General features: G+C 44.4%; 1 protein-coding gene across 6 annotated transcripts; it reads right to left on the bottom strand.

Moving 5' to 3' along the window:
• Positions 1 to 699: 699 nt before the first annotated feature.
• On the bottom strand, positions 700 to 19,779 carry rnf216 (ring finger protein 216). 6 transcript variants are annotated; one of them, XM_020705441.2, is made up of 18 exons: positions 19,115 to 19,639; positions 18,928 to 18,956; positions 18,613 to 18,733; positions 16,036 to 16,157; positions 14,797 to 15,936; positions 14,640 to 14,716; positions 14,419 to 14,527; positions 13,069 to 13,230; positions 12,881 to 12,992; positions 12,674 to 12,807; positions 12,394 to 12,444; positions 11,237 to 11,374; positions 10,987 to 11,135; positions 8,736 to 8,814; positions 4,738 to 4,835; positions 2,870 to 3,092; positions 2,706 to 2,775; positions 700 to 1,246 (listed from the first exon to the last, which is right to left on the bottom strand). In XM_020705441.2, the coding sequence occupies exons 3-18, from the start codon at positions 18,677 to 18,679 to the stop codon at positions 894 to 896; spliced, it is 3,084 nt and encodes a 1,027-aa protein (XP_020561100.1). In that variant the 5' UTR covers positions 18,680 to 18,733; positions 18,928 to 18,956; positions 19,115 to 19,639; the 3' UTR covers positions 700 to 893. The 6 variants fall into 6 exon arrangements, with proteins under 6 accessions (XP_020561100.1, XP_011476773.1, XP_004071978.1 ...); XM_011478471.3 differs by lacking the exons at positions 18,928 to 18,956; positions 19,115 to 19,639 and adding an exon at positions 19,654 to 19,779; XM_004071930.4 differs by lacking the exons at positions 18,928 to 18,956; positions 19,115 to 19,639 and adding an exon at positions 19,659 to 19,779.
• Positions 19,780 to 22,038: the final 2,259 nt, after the last annotated feature.

The following is a 22,038-nucleotide window of genomic DNA, read 5'->3' as shown; positions in this document are numbered from 1 at the left end:
TGAATCAAACTAAATTTTCTATAAATGCAGGAAATATTCCAATTATTAATAAACAGAGTTAAGACGATGGAATTTATCCCCTGGTCTAATCGTGTCAGTTAAGCCCCTCCTTTGTTTCTTTGAAATAAATGAGCTGTAATCTGATAATTCGCTTTAATTCGGACTGTAATCCAAGTCTGATGAGTTCCGCGGTGCGTTCAGGGGCTAAACCAAAACATCCGGAGATTCCACGGCGTGGGCGCGTGATGTTTGTCTCAGTCATCATGTTTTCAGGACAGAAAATGGTTGTGGTATGGGAGGTCAGGGGTCACCGACAGGGGGGCCGCGGGGGCAGTCATGAGGTTTCTAAATTAGAGTGAAGAGCAGCTGCTGCCGCCTCCCAGCATCAGAATGTGGTAGAATTCTGGTCAATCAGGACCCCAGGGCAGAAGCGGGGGGCTGCCCTCCGAGCGGGTGATGGGTCGCACATGGCTGAACAAAGAAGTCCCCTCTCTGAGTCACTGCAGAGCTGGACGGGGGGGGGGGGGGGAGGATCCTGCATGTGATTGGTGGATCGCCCAGAGGCTCAGCTATCATGAGTCAGCCCATTCTGACGGGGGTGGGGGGCAGAGAGACACACTGAGATGTTTTCCAAAACTGTAAACAGAAAACTTTGTTAGAAAGCCCGATGCTTGACAAAAGATCCAGGAGGGGGAGGCCAACCTTTTGATTTATATTTATTTAGACATCTTTTACTGAAAAATCTCTGTAGAAACTGGAAAAAGGCTTCAACTGTCTGTTTAATGCAAACAACTCGAGGTCAAACTGGAACCTGGGGGGTGGAGGGGGGGTCTATAACCTGAAACATACAAACGGAGTGATTCACAGTCAAAACGCAGAACCCAGCAGGGGGGTTAGTAGCGTCTGTAGTAGTATGGGGGGGGCCCATAGTGCATGGGCAGGTCCATGTTGCGGTGACGCTGGTTGAAGGGTGGGTTGTGCTCGTGCTGGTGATTATTGTTCATGGGGGGCAGATGCTGCAGCGGGGGCACATACGGCGCCGGGGGTATGATGATCTGATGGAACATCTGGCCCTGAGGAGGTGGCGGCGGGAAGCGGCCGCGAGGGGGGACAAACAAAGGGGCTTGCACCGCCTGTGGCTGAGGGGGAGCTGCCGGGTTTGGGTTGGGTGGGTTCTCTGGGGCGGGGCCCACACACGGCCGCTTGGTCTCTGGGATGATCTCTGGAGGCGGGCCGACCCTCTTCCCTGCATATTTAGAGAGGAGGGAGGAAAGGATGAAGAGATGAAAGATGGCCGACTTTGTGGCTCACACTGCACTGATAAGAGCAGATCATTCCTGTCCTGGTCTGCAGCGCTGCGGAGTGACAGAACCATTGACTGTATTTGAGAACTAAACTAGAAACTGACCAATCAGATTCCTCCATAAAAGCATGTGGTCTCTTATTGAATGCTAAAAAACTTTCATCAACAGATTTCAAGTACCCTGTTTTCAGTGGTAGGGGTGTAGCTTTTAAAAAGCTCATTCCTGATTGGTGAGAGTGGTTGCCATAGAAATGTTGACTCAGGCCGACTCGGACCAATCACTGCTTACTGACGTTGTCTGGCTCCAATATGGCGGCGTCTGTGTTCACTTTATTTTGTTGGAGACGGGTTCTTTTCTATGGGTGGTGTCACGCTCGCTTGGAGCAGATAGATTTTAGGAGGCGTGGCCACTTGTGGTGTCTGATGAGCTGCTTCCAACAACAATAACAGGCTGTTTGAATGTTTCTGTCTGTTATGTGTTGTGATAATCCCAACACCTCCAGATTAAAAGACCTGCAACAGAAGCTGCTTGATCAACGACGACACAATATTAAGTTTTGGAGACGAACAATTTTAGGCTCTTGCCATTGCTGATATTTGAATTATTGTTTTCATTCAATAAAAACATAGAACATATTCAAAAGAACTGAAAAAAGTCCACTAAAAACTAGGTCAGAAATGAAACAAAACAAACCGCAATTCCAAATCAACAATATGGAATCAACCAGAGAAGACCTGCTTTGAGATTTCAGCTTTCTAATCCGCAACACAAAAGAAGAAGCTCCGCTCAGAGTTACTCATCAGATTTAGTGATTTAAAGCGATATAAAGAGTTTAGTTATTAGCATGTTCTTTATGCTATGGTTATGGTAATAATTATACTTATGTTGCATGAAGCTAAATGCGGTTAAGGCAGTGAAGCACTTAAAATCAGTCTGTTCTTCTTCCCTTCTTCTTCCTGTATTTTGTTACATTTCTCCCAAAAGTGTGACGTATGTTCGATATTTTCTTCTTTTATCATATTGGCTGATGCAACTTATCCTCCGGAACAACTTTAGTCTGAAAAAATACAGTTTTACTGAGGCGCAAACCCTTTATGGTGAAAACAGGAAAACTGACGTCTAAAGACGCTGATGTGTTTCTGGTGTCTGCCAAGACAGAAAGGATTTCACTTTACATGATAACTTTTGTTTGCAAACGTCTGCAAACATGATGCTGGAAAGGTTTGATCCCGCAGAAACATTTCATAAACTCTGCATCAAAAGCTGCAGTAAAACCTCTGAAGCTCTGAACTGTGACGCCGTTCTGGATCCAGAACATCAAAGCAGCAGCAGAGCATGTCTGTAAGCGGTTTGACAGGAAGAAGAGGAGGTTCAAAGATGGAGAAAATGGCTTTTCCTGACCTGCACACTTCTTACTGAGCTCTGCTTCTCCTTCTTTCTGGATCTCCTGAATGATGCGCTCGTCGTCTTGCTGCAGAAAAACACAGAAAGCCGCATCATGGTGTCATTAAAGCTCCTCCCCTTTAGCTTCAGTCAGTGTCAAACATGCACAGAGGAGGACGCACCGTGGGGTCGGTCCAGAGGGAGCATTTGTGGCAGTGGCGGCAGGGGGCCCCGGGGGAGCGGGCGTGCTGGCAGAAGTGGTTGTAGCCGGTGATGGGCTCCCGGCAGAGGTAGCACATGAAGCTGCCGCAGCGGCAGGACATGCGGTTGCATCCCTCCGATTTGACCAGGCCGGTGCCGCATTTGACGCATTTCCTGACACGCGCCGCCGTCATGCGCTCCTCGCTGCAGGAGGAAGGGAAAGCAGCAGGGTTAGGGGGTTGTGTGTGCATCAACCCAGAGAACTCGTTTAGGTTTGTTCTTCAGCCTCTTCAGAACCAGAGGAATGTGTGAAAATCCAAACTCGGCTCTGCTTTCTCTTTGCTAACATCAGATGAAGCTTCAGTCAGACTCTTCTTCACAGGTTTATCTGAGTTGAATAACAGCAAGTTCTCACTGAGAAGTGGGTTTTTTCAGGGGTTGGTCAATGTTTGAAGCGGTGATTTTACAAATAAAAGAATGCCCTTTAATAACTTTCAATATAAATCTCCAGTTTGTTTGTTCCTGATAATCCGATCTCCTATTGTTTGTGGACGGATGGACCACCTGGACCTGAATGCTGTTGTGATTCCTGCTGGAACCATCACAGCTCTGATCTGTTCTCCAAGCTGCTTCCTTCATCTTTCAGCACCGGGAAGTAAGATCCTCTAAAAACAGGAAGTGCTGCCGCTGCTCCTGCTGGGCGATAGATAGGAAGCAGGTGAGCCTCCGTCTTCCTGGTTGGTTGTCCGGGAAACTGAGCTGTTTATACATCATCCCACCTACTGCGGATCTGCAGCCGCTTTCTGATTTAAAGAACCACCCCGATGAAAATCACGTTTTTGGTATTTAGAACATGTTTTTGTGGCGTTTTTATGATTATGGAGACATAATGGGACATGTATAGACATAAATTCAGCTTATAATTGCATTTCTGAGAATTTCTTTATTTAAATCATTGTGAATCAGGAGCTGATGAAAAAATGCAGTTGGAAAAAGATTTTAGTTGAGCCACAAAAAAACCGCTGGGCAGGCTAGAAACTCTCTGCCTTGAGCTCTCAGCAAAAGGAAGGGGAAGGGCCGTCCACAACTCAGAGGCACATTTCTAATGAACTACTGCCGCTCTGCAGAAACCGTCACAGGTTTTCGGATTTTGGCTGCAGCATAATCATAAATAAAAGACCACTGGGAACGCATTTACAATAGATTAAAGGATGATTGGAGTGGGACTCTTAACAGAGGGTGGTGCAGAAATGCCTCGTCCCTGACTGCCTAAACAGAACTGGTTCTGACAGGAAGAACTGGATCTGATCCACTTCCATGTCCAGGGGATGGATTTGAAAGTGTCAGAAGTAAATGTTACATTTTAATGGAAAAATAGACTAACATTTACTTTTTTCTTGAGTGTCAATGCTGGCATTATCAGGGGTGTGTCTTTTTGATTGGCAGGTGTTCGCCCCAATGGTCATTTTTGGTCCTTCAGGTGAGCGGAGTAGATTCAACATGCCCATCCCACTTTAGACATTACCTCGTCTTTTCAGCATCCAAATGAACATGTCAGTGGGCGGAGCTACTTCTGTTGTTTTGTCACATTCATAAGGTCTTTTTGTGTTTTGTTTGGTACTTTAGCTCCTAAAATCAAGAACTTTGAAAACATTCGTCAAAAGCTGGAGGTTTGTGGGCATGAAAGGGGAAAAACTCAAAGCTTTGGCCAAAAAATAGATACTTTAAAAGGGAAATTGAAAAAGTTTGAAATGCTTTGATTATTTTTCACAAAGTTGAGTTCATCAGCAATCAAACCTGAGCGTCTGTGTTCTGCAGAGCTGAAAGTGTAAAGAAGAGACAGACTCACAACAGCACCCTCATGCGGATCTCGTCCCGCTCCAGCACCTGCTCGCACGTCTTCCCCTTGTGCTGCTTCCACAGCACGTGGCACTTCCTGCAGCTCTCCTGCAGGGAAGATGGAGGGAGCACAAATCACACCATTTTTCTCAAACGCCTCCATGCCGCCTGCTCTGCACCCCCCTGTTGGCAGGGAGTGGTGCGGCTGTTGTGCGTGACTGCGGCCAGTCTGCCCGGTTGCTAAGAAACACCCCCATCCTCGTCTCCTCAGCCTGAAGGGCATCCCAGGCAGACGGCACCAGCGCCCGCATTAGCTGCAGGCTGCACCCCCCCCCCCCCCGCTAACCTTTAGCTAAGTGGTGTCACCATGAATATTTGAATTTCTCATTCAGTATTGAAGAGCGAGGCAGCTGACGCGGCACTCTGCTCCCCTCCTCGCTGGCGCCCCCTACATCCCCACATCTGTGTGTGGAGAGTTTAAAATCCGTCAGAGAGACGGCTGTCTGTGTGCCAGGGAGGATGCTGGGGCTGCATCACTGGAGGAGAACCCTGGTGGCTGAGGGTGCATCAGAGTGGAGGAAGATCGCCCCCTAATGGCAGAAAACACACACACACAGGGAGGGGAGCGGCAGAGCGAGTGGAACAGTCTCTGACCTGTTTGACAAGAAGCTAGAACCAGGAAAAGGCTTCAGCTCTTATAGCACCGCTAAAAATAGCGCTGGGGGAAAAAAAGCGCTGACGTCATGGTGCCTTCTCCACCCACCCTCCACCCCGTCACCGGAAAGTCTCACTTAGCAAACCTGAACTTCAACGTTCCTGACTTCTCCATCAGAGTTGTGTCATTTGCATCGTTTCTCCTCCTCAGCTGCTTCTAATACGACTCTCAACTTATGAAGGAGGTGGTTTCCCCCTCCACCTCCAATCCATCCTTTCCAGACATTCCCTGATCTCCTGCTTCTCGGGTGCAGCAGCTCTACTTAATCCTTTCATGTGTTCAGATGTGCTGTGGGTCAGTGTCCGATCCGTCTGCACATGTGGAGTCTGGCAACATCTGGGTTTGTTTATGTGCGTGTGTGTGTGGAGGGGTGGAGTGAATGTGGGTCACTAAATGGGAACCAAATTTGAAAATAAGTGGAAAACAGCCCCAACCAATCAGAGTCCAGCCTGAGCGCACAGACGACCAATGAGGCGGCTGCCTGTGAAGAAAGGCGGGTGGGCTTCCAGAACTGTGTCACTTACATAATAACGCCCCTCCCTGAGTGGAGCCTGAGCAAACGAGTGGGGGACAAAAGAGTAAAAAGTGACTCACGGCAGACGAACAAAGAAAAAACAAAAAATACTATTTTAGTTTGTTTAGAGTTTTCTTCTGATTTGAAGAAGAACTTCTCTAAAGTTTGTTTTCTGTGGTGCAGACAGAAGCGGATAATCAAACACAAGGAAACCATCAGGCTTTGCTAAGCAAGTTACATGCTGCAGCAGTGGAGACTGTATGGCTGCAGCTCCACCCACAGGTTTAAACTAAAACTACACCCAAAGCTTCACATTATATTGCAGATTATTTAAAATCCAATGTTAAAATATCTTTTTAGACATTTCACTTTAAAAGCCTCGTAAAATCACCAAATGCTGCAAAGTTTTTCCTTATAAAACTCAATGTGGGACAATTTGGAATTACTTCAACCGAAATTGAAGCTTCAACAGACGTTCACAGCACCCCAGCAGCTCCCCCATTTCAACAGAGTTCCCTCCTGGCCCTTTAAAGTGCAATACCATTTTTGTCAGCACCATCGATGCAGAACAACAAAAATGAGTCCAAAGACCTCGTGACATCCTGTCAGTTCCTGTATTGGCTTTCCGCAGACGTCAGCAGATCTAGTTCAGTCCTCGCTCAGAGAATTTTAATGCCATAAGTCAACAAGTAAGAAATGCTACAAAAAATGTTAAATCTTTCTTTATATTTCATTTATTATACGTCCCACCTACTGCTTTGTCTTTGGGCTGCATTCACCACCATTTAAACTCGCACAGATATTTTCGACATCACGTGACTTTGTAGAAAACATCTGGAAGACTTTCTTCAGCTCCTGAAAATCTAATTTAATGCCTTTTGAGGTATTAAAAGCCTTCGTAATCACAAAACCAACCAAACGAGTAAACGCTTAAAGCCGTCTAACTAGCGTACTAAATTCAAACTTAACGGGACAAGCGGGGCCTTCCAAGCAGAACGCTCCGATCAATCCTCCTATTGTAATCTAGTTTCACCAACAGCTCCTAAAATCAAACATTTGAGGAGATTTATCTACAAAAAATAAAAACTAATATGAGCTAAACACTGGGACTAAGTTTATTTGGTAATTTTATTCTAGTCTTTATTGAAAATACTGAGATTTTATTCTGTTAGCAGCCTTATATTTTTGCTAAATAGCTAAAGTTCAGAGCCTCATGATCTCACAGAATCCTAAAGAAGTGATGGCATTTATTTTTAAGGAGGAAAAGTGTCTTCAAGGAGTCCAAACGCGTTTGAGCGCGGCCTGATCTGCAAAAGACTAAAGATTTCGTCCTTCTACTGTCATCCAGCTGTTAATTTAGCTCATCTACTGGGTTAAATATTTGCAGAATAAAGAAAATAAAATGCTCAAACACTGTGCCTCTTCCCTGCAGCTTTTACCAGAATCTAAGCAAAAAAATGAGAAGCTTTTAAGGTAGAAGCCATAATTGTGGTAAATCAGCTACAAAAACACAAAGTTAAACCATCAGAACCAGGGTCTAAGAGCAGGGATGCCCAGTTTAGCTTAGTCTATATAGTTAAGTTTAGAAATGACCTTTTATGACTGATTTCATATTCTTATACAATTACGGATTTGAAACCCATTGAGACGACTATTGCTGTAATATTGGGCTATATATATGAAAGTGAATTGAAATTGACTTTGGGGAGGATGTCAGCCATGTAACAGCCCCCAGTGCATTCCTCTCGCTGAGGAAGGAGACCCCGCACTGACAAACTCTCAGTGTGAGGAAGAGGAGAGCTGAAGACCGAACATCTGAACATTAAAGCTGCTCCAACTTAAATCTGAACCATGAGGAGAAACTGATGAAGCAAAAACTTCAGGACCTACGAAAAATGCTGCTAAAAGTAAAGAAAATTGTTACATAAGTACTCTCTGATTAGAAAAACGATTTTCGCTTCCTTCATTTGTGAAAATGTGCCAAACGTTATTTGAACGCCAAACACTGCTGTGTCGTTTTACCGTGAAATGTCGCGGATTATAAATGATAGATGTGGCGATGATTTATCCAAAACGCCAGAGATAAGGCTCCGGCAGAATTCTACATCCTTGTTCCCACATGTTGTAATGTCTTTCCATTCCTTTCCATCCATTTTATTTGGCATCCCCGTTTTTGCTAACAGAAGAATTCAAAATGAAGGGACTTCAGCCAAAGGTTGCATTTGTGATCCGTGAGCGAGCTCCATTTGTGTCCTGAGGGCAAACAACTGCTTCTACAGAACCCTGTTCACTCAAACACCTTCTTTTGGGAAAGACAGCAATATTCTCTCCTTATTTTTCAGGGAATTCTGATTTAATTAGCATTTCCCCCCCTCCTGCTTTAGGGCGGCACAACATTTTTCCAGCTCTGGTCCAGGAACTGTAGCGGCTGCTCTCTAATCATCAGCTTTTCCAGTTCATCCACGACTTGGTGAAAAACGCACTGAAATCCCATTAAACGAATATTTTTCTTGTCTTTCAAAGTGGTCAATGATGATGAATGAAAGTTATTTCAAACTATTGTGGAAGAAGCATTAAATAATTAATGCGCTACGGCACCAAACGTCTAAATCAAAGCTTTTTTTTGGAATGCATTCAAATGGCCTGCAGGAACAACAGGCGAGGATGAGGATGGGCGTTCTTCTTCGTGGGACTCTCATCATGTTGCTGTCAAGTGCATGACTCTTTTACGAAGGAGCTGAGGCTGTGATGCTCCACAGAGACAGAGAGCAGTACTGACCTTGCGGCAGCGAGGGTTGGGACAGCTGAACAAAGACATGTCTTTGTCCAACAAGGCCGGAAAGTTGCAGAACGGACATCTGTGAAGAGACAGAGGCGAAGGTTCAAACCCAGCTGCCGTCAGTGCAACAAACCTCAGAAGATCAGACACTTTCAGAAACATTTATGAACACAATCCTTCTTTTCTGTGTAAAATCAGAGCCGTTTTAAGGCATTTTTGGTCTAATTTTAGGATATTTGTCGTTACATCATAGATATTAAAAAGAAAACATGAATTGAAAATTGGTTTCTATGACCCGCTGCAGTTCTGGACTGTGGGGACCAGATTGTTCTTAGTGCCTTTGAGCCAAAATTTACCCGCCGCCACATCTTCAAGAACTCACCGAAGGACCAAGGACCCAGTAAAAATGAATTCTGGGTAAAGCCAAAAGAGGACATCACAGCAGGAGAAACCGTCAAAAAATGATTAGGGAAAAAATCTCTTATGGGATTCAAAAAACACAAGTTTAAATTCAAGTAACAAAACCAAAACATGTGTCTGGAATTTCCAAAACTATTTTTAAAATTATTATGGGATGGCCACAGGATCTATAGCTTGGCAGCCAGTTTGTGACAACATGGGAAATTTGCTGATTTTCACAATTTCCAACAATATGGGAAAAAACTACGGTAGTTCAAATTACAATAGTGGAGAAAAATTGTTGGTCCCCCAAAGTTAAAGAAAGAAATTCCAAAATTGCTCACTGAAATGACTTGAAACGCTCAAAAGTAACAATAAATTAAAATGAATTGAAAATTAAATAATCAAAATCAGCCATTACTTTTGAGTTGTTAATTAACAGAATTATTTTTAAAAACAAACTAATGAAATAGGGCTGGACAAAAATGATGGTACCCATAACTTAATATTTTGTTGCACAACCTTTTGAGGCAATCACTGTATTTGTCAATGAGCCTTCTGCACCTGTCCACAGGTATTTTGGCCCACTCCTCATGAGCAAACTGCTCCAGTTGTCTCAGGTTTGACGGGTGTCTTCTCCAAATGGCATGTTTCAGCTCCTTCCACAGATGTTCAATGGGATTCAGATCTGGGCTCATAGAAAGGCCACTTCAGAATAGTCCAATGCTTTTCTCTGAGCCATTCTTGGGGTTTTTTGGCTGTGTGTTTTGGATGGTTGTCCTGTTAGAAGACCCATGACCTGTGACTGAGACTAAGCTTTCTGACACTAGGCAGCACATTTCTATCCAGAATGCCTTGATAATCTTGAGATTTCATTTGACCTCACACAACTTCAAGACACCCTGAGCCAGACGCACCAAAACATAACTTCAATCTCCTAGAGGTTTCGATCTATTGCCTCCCAACCCCCGTATTACAAGAAAATGTGTTTGATAGAATACCAGGGATTTTGTAGCCACATTTTTTTCTTGTATCTCTAACAGAAATGTATTAATGTCAAAACAAATAAAGAAAAAATCCAAACAGAAGTCCCTAGGGCAGTTTTTATTACAAGGCAAAAAGGGCAGATGCTCAAGCACCCCTAGGGCCCTGCGAGTGCACGTGTCTGTCCCAACTCCTCGAGCATCGTTAGGAAGCTACTTGGAAACCAAAATGTTGATTTTAAGGTTTGTTGGATTTCTACGCCGTTAGCATGGCGAGCTCGAAAAGGTGGCGTTTCCCTGTCGCCTGCACATTTTTTACCGGTATATTGTGAAAATTTAATACACAATTCATGAATCTTTGGCTCAAGATGCATGAAATGATGACATAAGATATGAACATATAAGAAATGTAGGTGTGGTTAACAAAAATCTCTGTTGCCAAGGGAATCCAAAAATGTGATTTTGCTGAATTTTCTAAAAGTTACACAGATCTGCCCGTCACCCCCATGCTATCAAAAATTAAAGTGGTTGCTATGGAGATAAGACCAACAGAAAAGCCACCATTTTGAAAAAAGGTGACACCTTTTTAATGAATTTGTGGAATGCATTCTGATCAGGGTGCCAGGAGCAGAGGGGGAGAGTGGGGGGCATTTAGCAGCCGCTCAGCCAGGGAGGGGGGTCAAAAGAGGGCAGCGAGGGTCCGTAGCATTTTTTTCTGTAGATTAATAAAAAACTGAAATAATCCAAAATAACTCAGAATTTTGTACAAAGAAAATCCACAGAAGATAAACTCCTTTTGAAGAAAATATTTCACTTTAAACTGTTTCTCATCTAATCTGAGTGTGGAGGGATTTTGCACCAACACCCACCTGACCAGCTCATCGGCACAGGTGGCGGCCACCGCCTCCTCTGCCTGTCTCTCGTTGTATCTGAGCAGAATGTTCTCCGGCAAGACCTTCTCCAGCTCACAGGAGGGGTAGGAGCAGGGGCATCCGCCCTCCATGCAGCTCAGCTGTGCCTGTCACACACACACACACACACACACACACATCGGCTCATTTCTCAATACAGCAGGAATGTTTGCTTGACTGCATAAAAAAAAAAAGGAGAGACGGGTACCTGTCCTGCGCCGAACACGGCCTCCTGAGCGTATTTGACCAGACAGTCTTTGCAGAACAGGTGACCGTCGGAGCACTGCGTCATCTTCTCAAACGCAAACTCCCCAAAGCAGCAGCCACACTCAATCAGCTGACCGTCCTGAGCAAAGACCATCCAGAGGAGAAAAACCTTCCGTTAATGTTTTTATCTCCACTGTAATACCAAACTGAGACAGCAATTAAACATTTTAGCGCTTTTAGTTTGAGTCAATGAAAGTCACAGAAACTCTTAATCTACGTCTCACCTGCGGGCAGAGATCAGGTTTATCACATGAATCGTGTTAAAAAGTATGAAGAGGGGATTTCTGATAGAACTGACAAAAAGACATTTCTCATCTTCCTAAATGTCCTCCGAGCTTCCAGACAAACTTTCCAGGAGCCAAATGGATGATTCTGTCCTTTCTGTGACATCCGTCACATGTTTTAATTCCCAGACAAACTACAAGCTGTTTTTGGGTTATTAGCAGAATATAGCAGCTAAAGGTCTTATTGTGTTGATCCCAGCTTCCTGACTTTATCATTTTTTAGCTTTTACCTTTTTTACTCAAGCTAAATCTTCACACAAAGGAAGCTGCAGACCAGAAACTTCAGTTTACTTTCAACAAAAGATGAATATTTATGCTAGAAGTGTAAAGTGCACATTTTATCAGCTAAGTGATGTCATTGAGGAAGTCATTATCTTTGTACTTTAAAATAATACATTAAATTAACAAAAATGATCACATTTGATTTAACAAGAATCTGGCTCCTATAAACACGATGGGACGATCTTGAATGTTATCTTCAGCTTGAGCAGTTTTTAGGTCAGTCGTCCTGACCAGAGGTATCGAACCCCCCGCCTGGAGGCCCGCTGTTCTCTTAACCCCCCTGCCACTTACACTTTCCTACAGGCCTGATACACCTGAGCCAGGTAATCAGCAGTAGGTGGGCTCTCTGGAAAACCAATAGGTTTGACTCCTGTGGAGTCAGAAACTGAAACGATTGAAGCAGTGAATGTTTTTTCAGAATAAAAGCTGTATGATATTTGGACCAATGGGATGCTTTTGGCATAAAACCCCATAAATGAAAACAAAAAGAGAGTCAAAGTAAGTCCAGATTTGTGCAATTGATGCTCCATACCTTCTTGTATTCGTCTTCATTGACTTGCAGAGCGAGCAGGAAATCCTCATGCTGGAAAGATGAAAGCATGTTAGCATTATAAATAAAAGTCTGCTACTTTTTTTGTTTTTTTTTTCTAAATGACACTGCCTAAAAGGTCTCCTAAAAAAGACACACTTCTACAAATGCAAAAAAACAAAAGAAATGATCCTAAATGAAATAATGAAGCAACCAGAAGAAAATAAAAAATCTTATTGTGAAAATCCTCAGCAGGAAGAGGTATAAGGCAAAGCGTTTGCACCTCGGCCCACTCCTTGGCTTTCTGCTGATAGAAGGACAGCTCCTTCTGCACTGAAGCCTCTAGATTGCTGTAGGTCCGGCAGTAACGGCGGTTGTTCTCCAAGAAGAACATCCTTCTTTCCAGCTTCAGGGAACCTGGTGGCAAAGAGGAGGTTCAGCCTGCAGAGACCTCGGCTTCTGTAACTAAATGAAGGCCTGCAGTGGTTACCGTGCTCAAAGTGAAAGTCAATGAAGCATCTCTCTGAGGAGGTCCTGCTCCGTCTTCTCCTTCCTAACGAATCACCTGATTCCTGCCACTTCTTCAGAGCTTCACATAAGGCCTGAGGCAGACAGAAGACAGCCTCAAAGAAGGTGATGAAACAGGGAGGAGCAGGAAGAAACAAGCGGCGGCGTTACCTTGCGTGTGATTGCATAGTGTCCCTTCAGAGCGTTTAGAGCCCATTTGATATCTTGACAGCTGAGCATCCTGAAGTCCGCCATGAGCAGGTCTGCAGCTTGCATCACAACTTCCGATCCCACGGTGGTCAGCGTGCCGTAGTCGAACAGGTCCTCTGTCACCTGAGAGCACAAACACTTCAGAACGACTGACTGCAAATAGTCCAAAGGTTCTCCAGCTGATTCCTCTGAGCAGGTGAAGGCCAGAATCTGTTGGCAGCTACCACAAAAGGTTGCAACAACATAAATGCTGTTTTAGCAAACCCTGGATATTGAATACGTCATGAGAAACAATCAGATCTTTATTATTTCACATAAGTGCTTGTGGCTCAAGCAGGAATCTTAGCGAGCTTCACTTATAGCAGGAAATCCAACATTTTTAGGTCTTTTTCCAACAAAACAATATTTCTTACAGTAAACAATACAAGGATTTTGTTAAGTTTCTGTATTATTCCAAGACTGTAAAGTTTGCATTATTTTAATAATTTTCAAATAAAGCTTTTTTGTTTTGTTTTCATTACTCAGGTTTAAAGTCTGTTTAGCTAAAAGCTCTACAATAAAAATGTTCTTCAGGTTAAATAGGCCAGGACCATAACTGCGTCTATTTAAAACCCCACTGAAAACGTCAAAGGCTGCGGATCATGAAATCACCACTAAAGGCTGGTTCAAAGGAGAATGTATCCTGTTCTCTTCAAAATTAAAGTCTGATTTTATACTAAAAATACATTAAATATGCTGTTAGACAGTGGTGCTCAGCAGAGGAGTTTCAAATCTCAGCAAGGAAGCAGATCTCAGTGCGACACCAGTGTGTCACAAAAAACAGCAGCAATCGAACCAATCACAGAGCAGATACGTCTGATTTCTTCTTTCTGTGCTGAAAAATACTTGAAAATGTCACAAAAACACAAAACGAAGAAGATAAACAGCTGAGCGAATCCAACTGCAAGAGATTCAATGATGCAGCTGAGAAAATAAAGGATTGAGCAAAAAAATTACCTTTTAAATGAATCAACTGTTGACATTAAAACCATATTTAGAAAGGATGTCTTTTAGTTTTTAATACACATTTTTAAAATAACATTTTTCCCTATTTTTATAAATGAAACTTTTTACATTTAAAATTTAAATGAACTGTGTTTAGTAATCCTGACAATTATTTAGTGACCATCAAACTGTTGTACTACTGTTTCAAAAACTCTACTGGTTATACATTTATATATTTTTTTAACGAGATGTTATTTTCCATCTGTGCCTGCAGGCATCAGTCAGGACGAGGATTTTTGAAGCCTGGTGCTGCTTTTGTTGAATCACCTCTGGTTCGGAGTCTCCTGGCTGCAGCAGGATGCTGGTGGGAGCCACTGCGTCGGCCGCATTCTCTCGGTCTGCGTACTCCGGGTTCTCCAACAGCAGGTTACAAATACTGAAAAACACAGAACGGGCATGAGGCGGAACATTCACTCAAATAGCAGCTGCACACAGCGACTGGCTGCAGTAAATACAAACGGTTCTTTTTGTAAAGAAGAGCTTCTTACACATTCAAGTCTTTCACGTTGTTCTTAAGGATCAGTTCTGCTACATAGGCTTCCTGGACATCTGGGAATAAATCCAACTGCAGGAGACACATAAAGACGGATTTAGAGAACTTCACTGGAATCCCGACAGTCAGGATTCTAGCTCTGCAGTACTTACAACCCCAGTAATGAGGGCTCGAACGTAAGGCTGCTGCTGCTCCGGTCTCCCCTGCTGTGCGGACGGTCCAGGTCTGGCATCCTCTATGTGGGGAATGTCCTCTTGTGCAAGAAGGACCTTAACCAGGGCCGGGCCTGGATCTGCCCGCTCAGGACCAGGAGCTGGAACCAGACCAGCCTCGCCTCCATTGTGGGGGAGGGATGCGGCTGGAGCTGGTGGAGCAGGGTGATAGGAGCTCAAATAGGATGGCCTGATAGTGACGCTGCGAGCTGAAGGAGTGGCGGTGGAGGTGCCGGGCTGCACGGCGGGGTCGGGGACCGCCTCTCCAGAGGCCTGGCTCCCCAAGATTATCCGGTGTCCCGCCTCGGGGGGGCCGAGTCTCTCCGGGGCCGCTGCAATAAGAACTGCAGGATGGGGCCCGGACGGATGGTGAGGAGCTTGGGCCTGCTGGACCACAGGCTGAGCCGGCGCCTGAGCCAGGGTTTGGGGTTCCACCTGGATGAGATTGCCCTGCGTCTTATACTGTGTTGCAGTCTGCATCGGAGCGGCCAGTCTCCTCTGGTGCTGAACTTGAGTTATTACGTCAGAATCCTGGATGCTCTGCTGCTGCGGATGAACGACAAGCTTCACCTTCTGCCCCTGGGGGGGCAGGGGCAGATTTACAGGTTGGTGTGCAGCAGAGGTGCTGGCCTGAGCGCCGTCTGCTGCAAGTCTACTCGTCCGCTGGTTTTCTTGAGCACTGACAAAAGAAGAGGTTTGTGGAGCAGCACTCGGCGCCACAGAGCCAACTTGCAGATTCGACAGTCCAGATGTGCTCGGCTGAGGGGGGACAAGTGAAGTGGACTTGGCCTCCGTTTTCAAAGAAGAAACTACATGGATCTCCACCTTGGTGAGTCCTGAAGTGGCGCCCCAGCGTTGCGCTTCTAACGGTGTGTGTGATGACTGGCCTGGCTGTGGCGGTGTGTGTGTCCTTGGTGTGTGCGCGGCTGCTTGGTTGGGTTTGGCATCTCTGGAGGTGGAGACGGCAGGAGCCGGACCTCCTGTGGCGGCAGCGGAACTTGTGCTCGTTTCACCGTGAATGTGGCTTGCCCCGCCCCACTTGGCTGCTCGAATTACCGGCTTGCGTGCAAGAGCTGGAAACTGCAGAAAAACACAACAGGTAAAAAAAAAATATATATATATTTTTTGTTGTTAAAAGAAATTAAATTCTTAGTGTTTTTTGACTGATCTTGAAGTCACCTCCAGGATGCTGACATCGTCATCATCAGAGACTAAAACAGGACTGCCAGGGACCAGCGTCACAGGCTCTTCGTCAGAGTCATCTGATATGGTGATGAGAACCCTCCGACCCGCATAAGAACCTGCACACATCATATAAAAAATGGGATTTAGAAAATACACTGGATGGACCACTAGCTCCATGCCTATGCATCCAGTTGTAAACGACTAGATCCATGCACGTCTTCCTTTCCCTCGTCTGAGCTGACATCTGCCTCAAAGCTGCACGGCTGGATAGCTCCAATATTGCTCGCCATTTTTGTTGCACCGGTAATGTTAGGTTGGGGTTGTGAGGGGCTGTAACTAGTAGGAGAGTGGGTAAACAGAAAGCTCTCAGTAACAGGGAGGAGAAGGGGGAGTGGGGTTACTCAGCACCAATAGTCCCACCCACAACTCAGAGGGGAATTTCTAATGAACTAGTGCCGCTCTGCAGAAAGTATGTCCTAGAAAACAATACAAACTGGTAACACCTTAAAAATAGATCAAAAATTGATCGGAGTGAGACTTTAAGGGGCTAAAATGATCCCACAGTCAACACTAAACAGACACATGACTTGAATGCTGTGCCTATAAAGCAGCACACTCAATTATCAGAAAAAAAAAAGATTCTGCTACTTTTTGATTAAAAAATTTGCATTTATGATGCAGTGGTTGGTGCTCTCGCTTCACAGCAAGAAGGCACTTGTTCAATTCCCTTCTGGGACTGTTGTGTATGGTGTTTGTATGTTCTCCTGACACATACGTGGGTTTTCTCCAGGCACTCTAGCTTCCTGGTCTTCACAGACATTTTTAACACCTCCCTGGAGTCCTGCCACGTCCCGGCCTGCTTCAAGCTGTCCACCATACTCCCTGTCTCCAAGAAGCCCCGCATAACTGGTCTTAATGACTACAGGCCTGTGGCACTTAGGTCTGTAGTCATGAAGTCATTCGAGCATCTGGTCCTCCCCCACCTCAAGTCCTTCACCTCCCCCCTCCTGGACCCTCTGCAGTTCGCCTACAGAGCCAACAGGTCTGTAGACGACGATATCAACCTGGCCCTTCACTTCATCCTGCAGCATCTGGACTCCACGGGAAACTATGCTAGGTGTTCATGGACTTCAGATCGGCATTCAACACTATCCTCCCCTCTCTGCTCCAGGAAAAGCTTCTCCAGCTAAACGTGCCTGACTCCACCTGCAGGTGGATCACTGACTTCCTAACGGACCGGAGGCAGTGTGTGCGGCTGGGGAAGAATGTCTCCACCACCCAATTTATCAGCACAGGATCTCCACAGGGCTGTGTTCTTTCTCCTTTGCTCTTCTCCCTGTACAGCAACTATTGCACCTCCAGCCATGACTCTGTCAAATTGATCAAGTTTGCAGATGACACCATCGTCATTGGGCTCATCTCTAACGATGATGAGTCTGCCTACAGGAGGGAGGTGGACCGGCTGGTGTCGTAGTGCAGCATCAACAACCTGGAGCTGAACACCCAGAAGACAGTGGAGATGATAGTGGACTTCAGGAAAGTCACAGCCCTCTCATCCTGACAGACTCTCCCATCACCATAGTGGACTCTGTCCGTTTCCTCGGCAACACCATCACCCAAAACCTCAAGTGGGAGCCGTCCATCAGCTCTCTGCTCAAAAAGGCCCAGCAGAGGATGAACTTCCTGCGGCAGTTGAAGAGAGCCAAGCTGCTGGCCCAGATGATGGTGCAGTTCTACACGACCATCATCACCTCCTCCATCAGCGTGTGGTACTCTGGAGCCACAACCAGGGACATCAACAGACTATTGTGCGCGCAGCTGAGAAGGTGATTGGCTGCAGCCTTCCATCTGTCCAGGACCTATACGTATCCAGAACCCGAGCACGTGCAGGTCGGACAGCAGCCGATCCTTCTCACCCTGGACATGGTGTACTTGAGCCACTCCCTTCAGGCAGGAGGCTAAGGTCCATCAGGATCAGAACCTCACAACACAAGAACAGTTTCTTCACCTCTGCAGTCAGACTCATGATCACCTTTTAACCCCCCCCTTAAACTTCACTTATATGTCCAGTCAACTACCTGCACCTTGATAATCCTCAGTTTCACTGTTTGCACAACTTATTCTATTTATTTTTCTGACCATTGTCTCATTTTAATTGTGCTTACTGTTGTTCATTTTTTCTATTCTTAAGTGTTTATGTTTCATATCAGCACCGCAGCAAATTCCAATTCTGTGAAACTGCTCTGTTTACCGAAAATTGCAATAAACACTCCTTGAATCCTTCCTCCCACAGTTCAAAAACATGCTTCATAGGTGAATTAGTCTCTCTAAATTGCCCCTAGGTATGTGCGTAAGTGTGCAACCCTGCAACAGACTGGTGGCCTATTCAGGGTGTACCTGGCCTTTGCCCAACAGCAACCCCAAAAAGGATTCAGCAAATTCAGAAGACAGACAGACGGACGGATGGTTGAATGAATGGATAAATGAATTCACTACTATACGATTAGTTTTTAAGTTGCCCCGGCCTTAGTTGGGTGAAAATGCTTAGATGTGTAAGAGCAGGATTCTCACCTTGGCTACGATGGACATTAAAACTTGCGAGGTGAATCACGTCATCATCTTTGTCCCCTTCAGCCATCGTGGAACTAAACTTGGAAGTCCGCACAGAGAATCACTGCCAGGTCAAGAGCATCTACTCCAGCAAAAAAAAAAAAAAAAAAAAAAAAAAACAGCAACAAAAACAATCACCTTAGAATTAGGATGAATTAGGATTAAATGAAACAATCTTGTGGATCTGCTAACTGCAGACAGAAAAGTCTCATGTAAAATTTTTATTTCAAAAACTTTGTATGAGTAAAAAGTGACAACTAGCTTTGATAAACTTACTATCAGAGTCGGTAATACTCCTGCGCATGCTTTTGTTTTTGTTTCAGTTTAAAAACCCGTCAGTTATTTATTTTGAGAGAGAAAAAAAATCAGAAAACCACGAAGAAACTGGGATCTCGAGAAGAAAAACTTAAAATAAGAAAATAAGTGAATTTGAGCTTAACAATGATCAGGTTAGCAAACTTACTTTAGTAAACAACAGAAGTTAAACCTGGAGGCTAGCAACAGAGTTGATGACACAGGCGTCACTGCTCATCTCCGTTAATGGACACGCTTTGGTTTGGTTAGCTTAACCTGCTAAGCCGGCCGTTACTCTAAAAACCCGTTCGATAACCCGTACTGATTATCGATGCAGACGATAACTGAGATCCTCTCACAACAACATTTCTGCACAAACTCAAAGCACCACTTTTCCTATTTAAACCGTTTGACATTCGGTTGAAACTAACGATTTTAGAACTAAGTTTAAAAATGGTGGACCTAAAAACGAAAACTAAAGAAAGGAAGAAAAAACAAAAGACAAAAACGCCTGAGCAGTTTAAAATCATTTCCGCACACAGACACAGCGAATCCCTGTGCGAAGCTAGGCTATTAGCTTCGCCGGCTAACTAGCTAGTGGCTTATTTAGATAGCTGACTTCTGTCAGTCTTTTTACCCACAAACCCATGCAAACTAACAACGTGCACGTGACGTGTTAGCATAAAAAATCCCAGCACAGAAACGTACGGTACCGCTGAGTCGTCGTGGACCACCAGAAGGATGCGAAAAAGTGTTTTGTTAGCCTCTGACAATCCGTGTGTATCGAAACTGCCAAAACAAGAGGAGCGTCGACGTCACACGTGAAATGCCTTTCAACGACGTAACGTCACGGATGTTCTGTGAAATGTAGTCCAGTGGTCAACCACCATGATTGAAACTGAGTTGCATCAAGTCGCACAAGCAGCGCTGTGAAAGTTCCAAACTGTAATACTGTACATTACAAATGATTGTTTGTTTAAAAGTAAGCCCTTATTTCATAATGCTAATGTCTCAGAATTGAAAAACATAACATAAGTGTATTATAATGTTCACTCCTCGAAAAATAAATGAATAAATAAAGCAGTTATTTGATTCATTAACGCTTGGGTCTCAAACTCAATTTACCTTGGGGCCGGCCACTAAGGCAGAGTCTGACTGAGCCTGAGCCAATGCCAATTTGAATCAGATATATATTTTTAAATCCATAGTTCTCAGTTTTTTTAAATTTAATTCTATAACACAAAATAAGACGAACAAGGACCCAAGTGTAAACAAGTAGTGCAGCCTATAGCCTTAACTTCCTCTGATACATCCCGTCTTTGGTAGTAAATGTAAACTGACCAAAAATATAAACGCAACACTTTCGTTATTGCTCCCATTTTTTATGGTATGAACTCAAAGATTTGAAACCTTTTCCACATACACAAAATAGCCAGTTCTCTGAAATATTGTTCACAAATCTGTCTAAATCTGTGATAGTGAGCACTTCTCCTTTGCCAAGACAATCATCCCACCTCACAGGTGTGCCATATCAAGATGCTGATTAGACGGCATGATTATTGCACAGGTGTGCCTTAGACTGGCCACAAGAAAAGGCCACTCAATTTATTTTAGACTAGAGTACAGTATGTCTTCCAATAGTGACCTGTCTCTAATAATAGACCTGGTCTCCAATAAACACAGAGTCCAACAAGTGTTTTACTTAAGAGGCCGATCTCTGACAGTGGCCGGGCTCCTTAAATCCTGAGATGTTCATCTGGTGTTGTATGTGTGTCTTGACCAAATTTCCCCCACGATGAACCCATGAGTCATCACCATTCTGTCTGTGATGGAATAAATGGCGGTCTCCAACAGTCTGATAAACACATTTTTGGAATAAGCGCCAATATCTTCACATTGGAAGATGTATGGTAGCCAGTCTCCCGCTTCTGTATTTTCATAGTTGAATTCAAACTGTGGTTCGTAAAAGAAGGGGCGCTATTCATTGGAGATCGTTACACATACCTGAGATGAAAGAAATGTAAGGAACTCAATGTGGTCTCCAGTCTGAATCAGATCAGATCGACTCTATATGAGAGTTGGCTACAATCAGAATGCACCGCTCATCGTAAACTCATCCGCTCCCATGTTAAATGGAGAGGGGTGTCACCCAAGCCAAGGTCCTAGAGGCCTGGGAGCTTGAGGGTCCTGCGTGGTATCTTAGCTATTCCTAGCACCTTTCTGCACTGAGATGTCTGAGGTCCTTCCAGGGATCTGCTGTAGCCACTCCTCCAGTTTCAGGGTTACTGCCCCAAGTGTTCCAATCACCACGAGCACCACTGTCACCTTCACCTTCCATGCTTTTTCCAGTTCTTTTGTGGGTTTTGAAGCATCCATTTGCTCTGCATGTCACCTGTCTGAGTAGTAGCATTCCAACAGATCCTTGTTCCCGCAGCTAGTCCATTTCCATCTTGTTCGAGTAGCCCACTTTCCATCAGGGGATGTGGTTCCCCAGCACCTGGTTGGCCGGGCGACGTCATGACGTGTTTCATTGTTTCTCATGGGGTATGAGGTTTTGCCCAAGCATCCTCACTGGATAATGTAAACATGATCATTGACCCATTAATTGCTCATTGTGACCCACTTGGAATCAAACCCAGGTTTCCTGCATGCCAGTCCTGCACTTAAGAGTCCAATTTCTTACAAAGTTTGGGTGCATGTAGAGACTTAACCCTTCTGTTATGCCCCCCCCCCAACCTTTGTTCTAATTAATGCAATAAATTAGTCACATCTGTAGTCTAAGGATTGCCCTCCAAGTTGTGTGCAGAAAGCTCCTTCTCATCTGTTTTCCATTCAAACTGTGACATTTACTGTGATTTTTGTCGTTACATATTCTTCTTTTCTTGCTTTTCACACAGATTAAAAAAATCATGATCTGATCAAGTGGTGTACAAGTAGCTGGAAATCACATTATTGGGGAGAAATGATGTTTTCCAAATCAGATAAGTTTGTATGAACATTTGAATCATTTGATAACTCATGAAAGCAGGTTATAATCAGCTTTTTGTTGGGCCTGTAAACAAGAAAAATTCTGAAAAAATAAAAAATATGTGC

This window comes from Oryzias latipes, chromosome 8 (genome assembly GCF_002234675.1).
Source record: "Oryzias latipes chromosome 8, ASM223467v1".
In the NCBI taxonomy this organism is placed as follows: domain Eukaryota; kingdom Metazoa; phylum Chordata; class Actinopteri; order Beloniformes; family Adrianichthyidae; genus Oryzias; species Oryzias latipes.
This window is presented reverse-complemented; position numbering and strand designations above follow the sequence as displayed.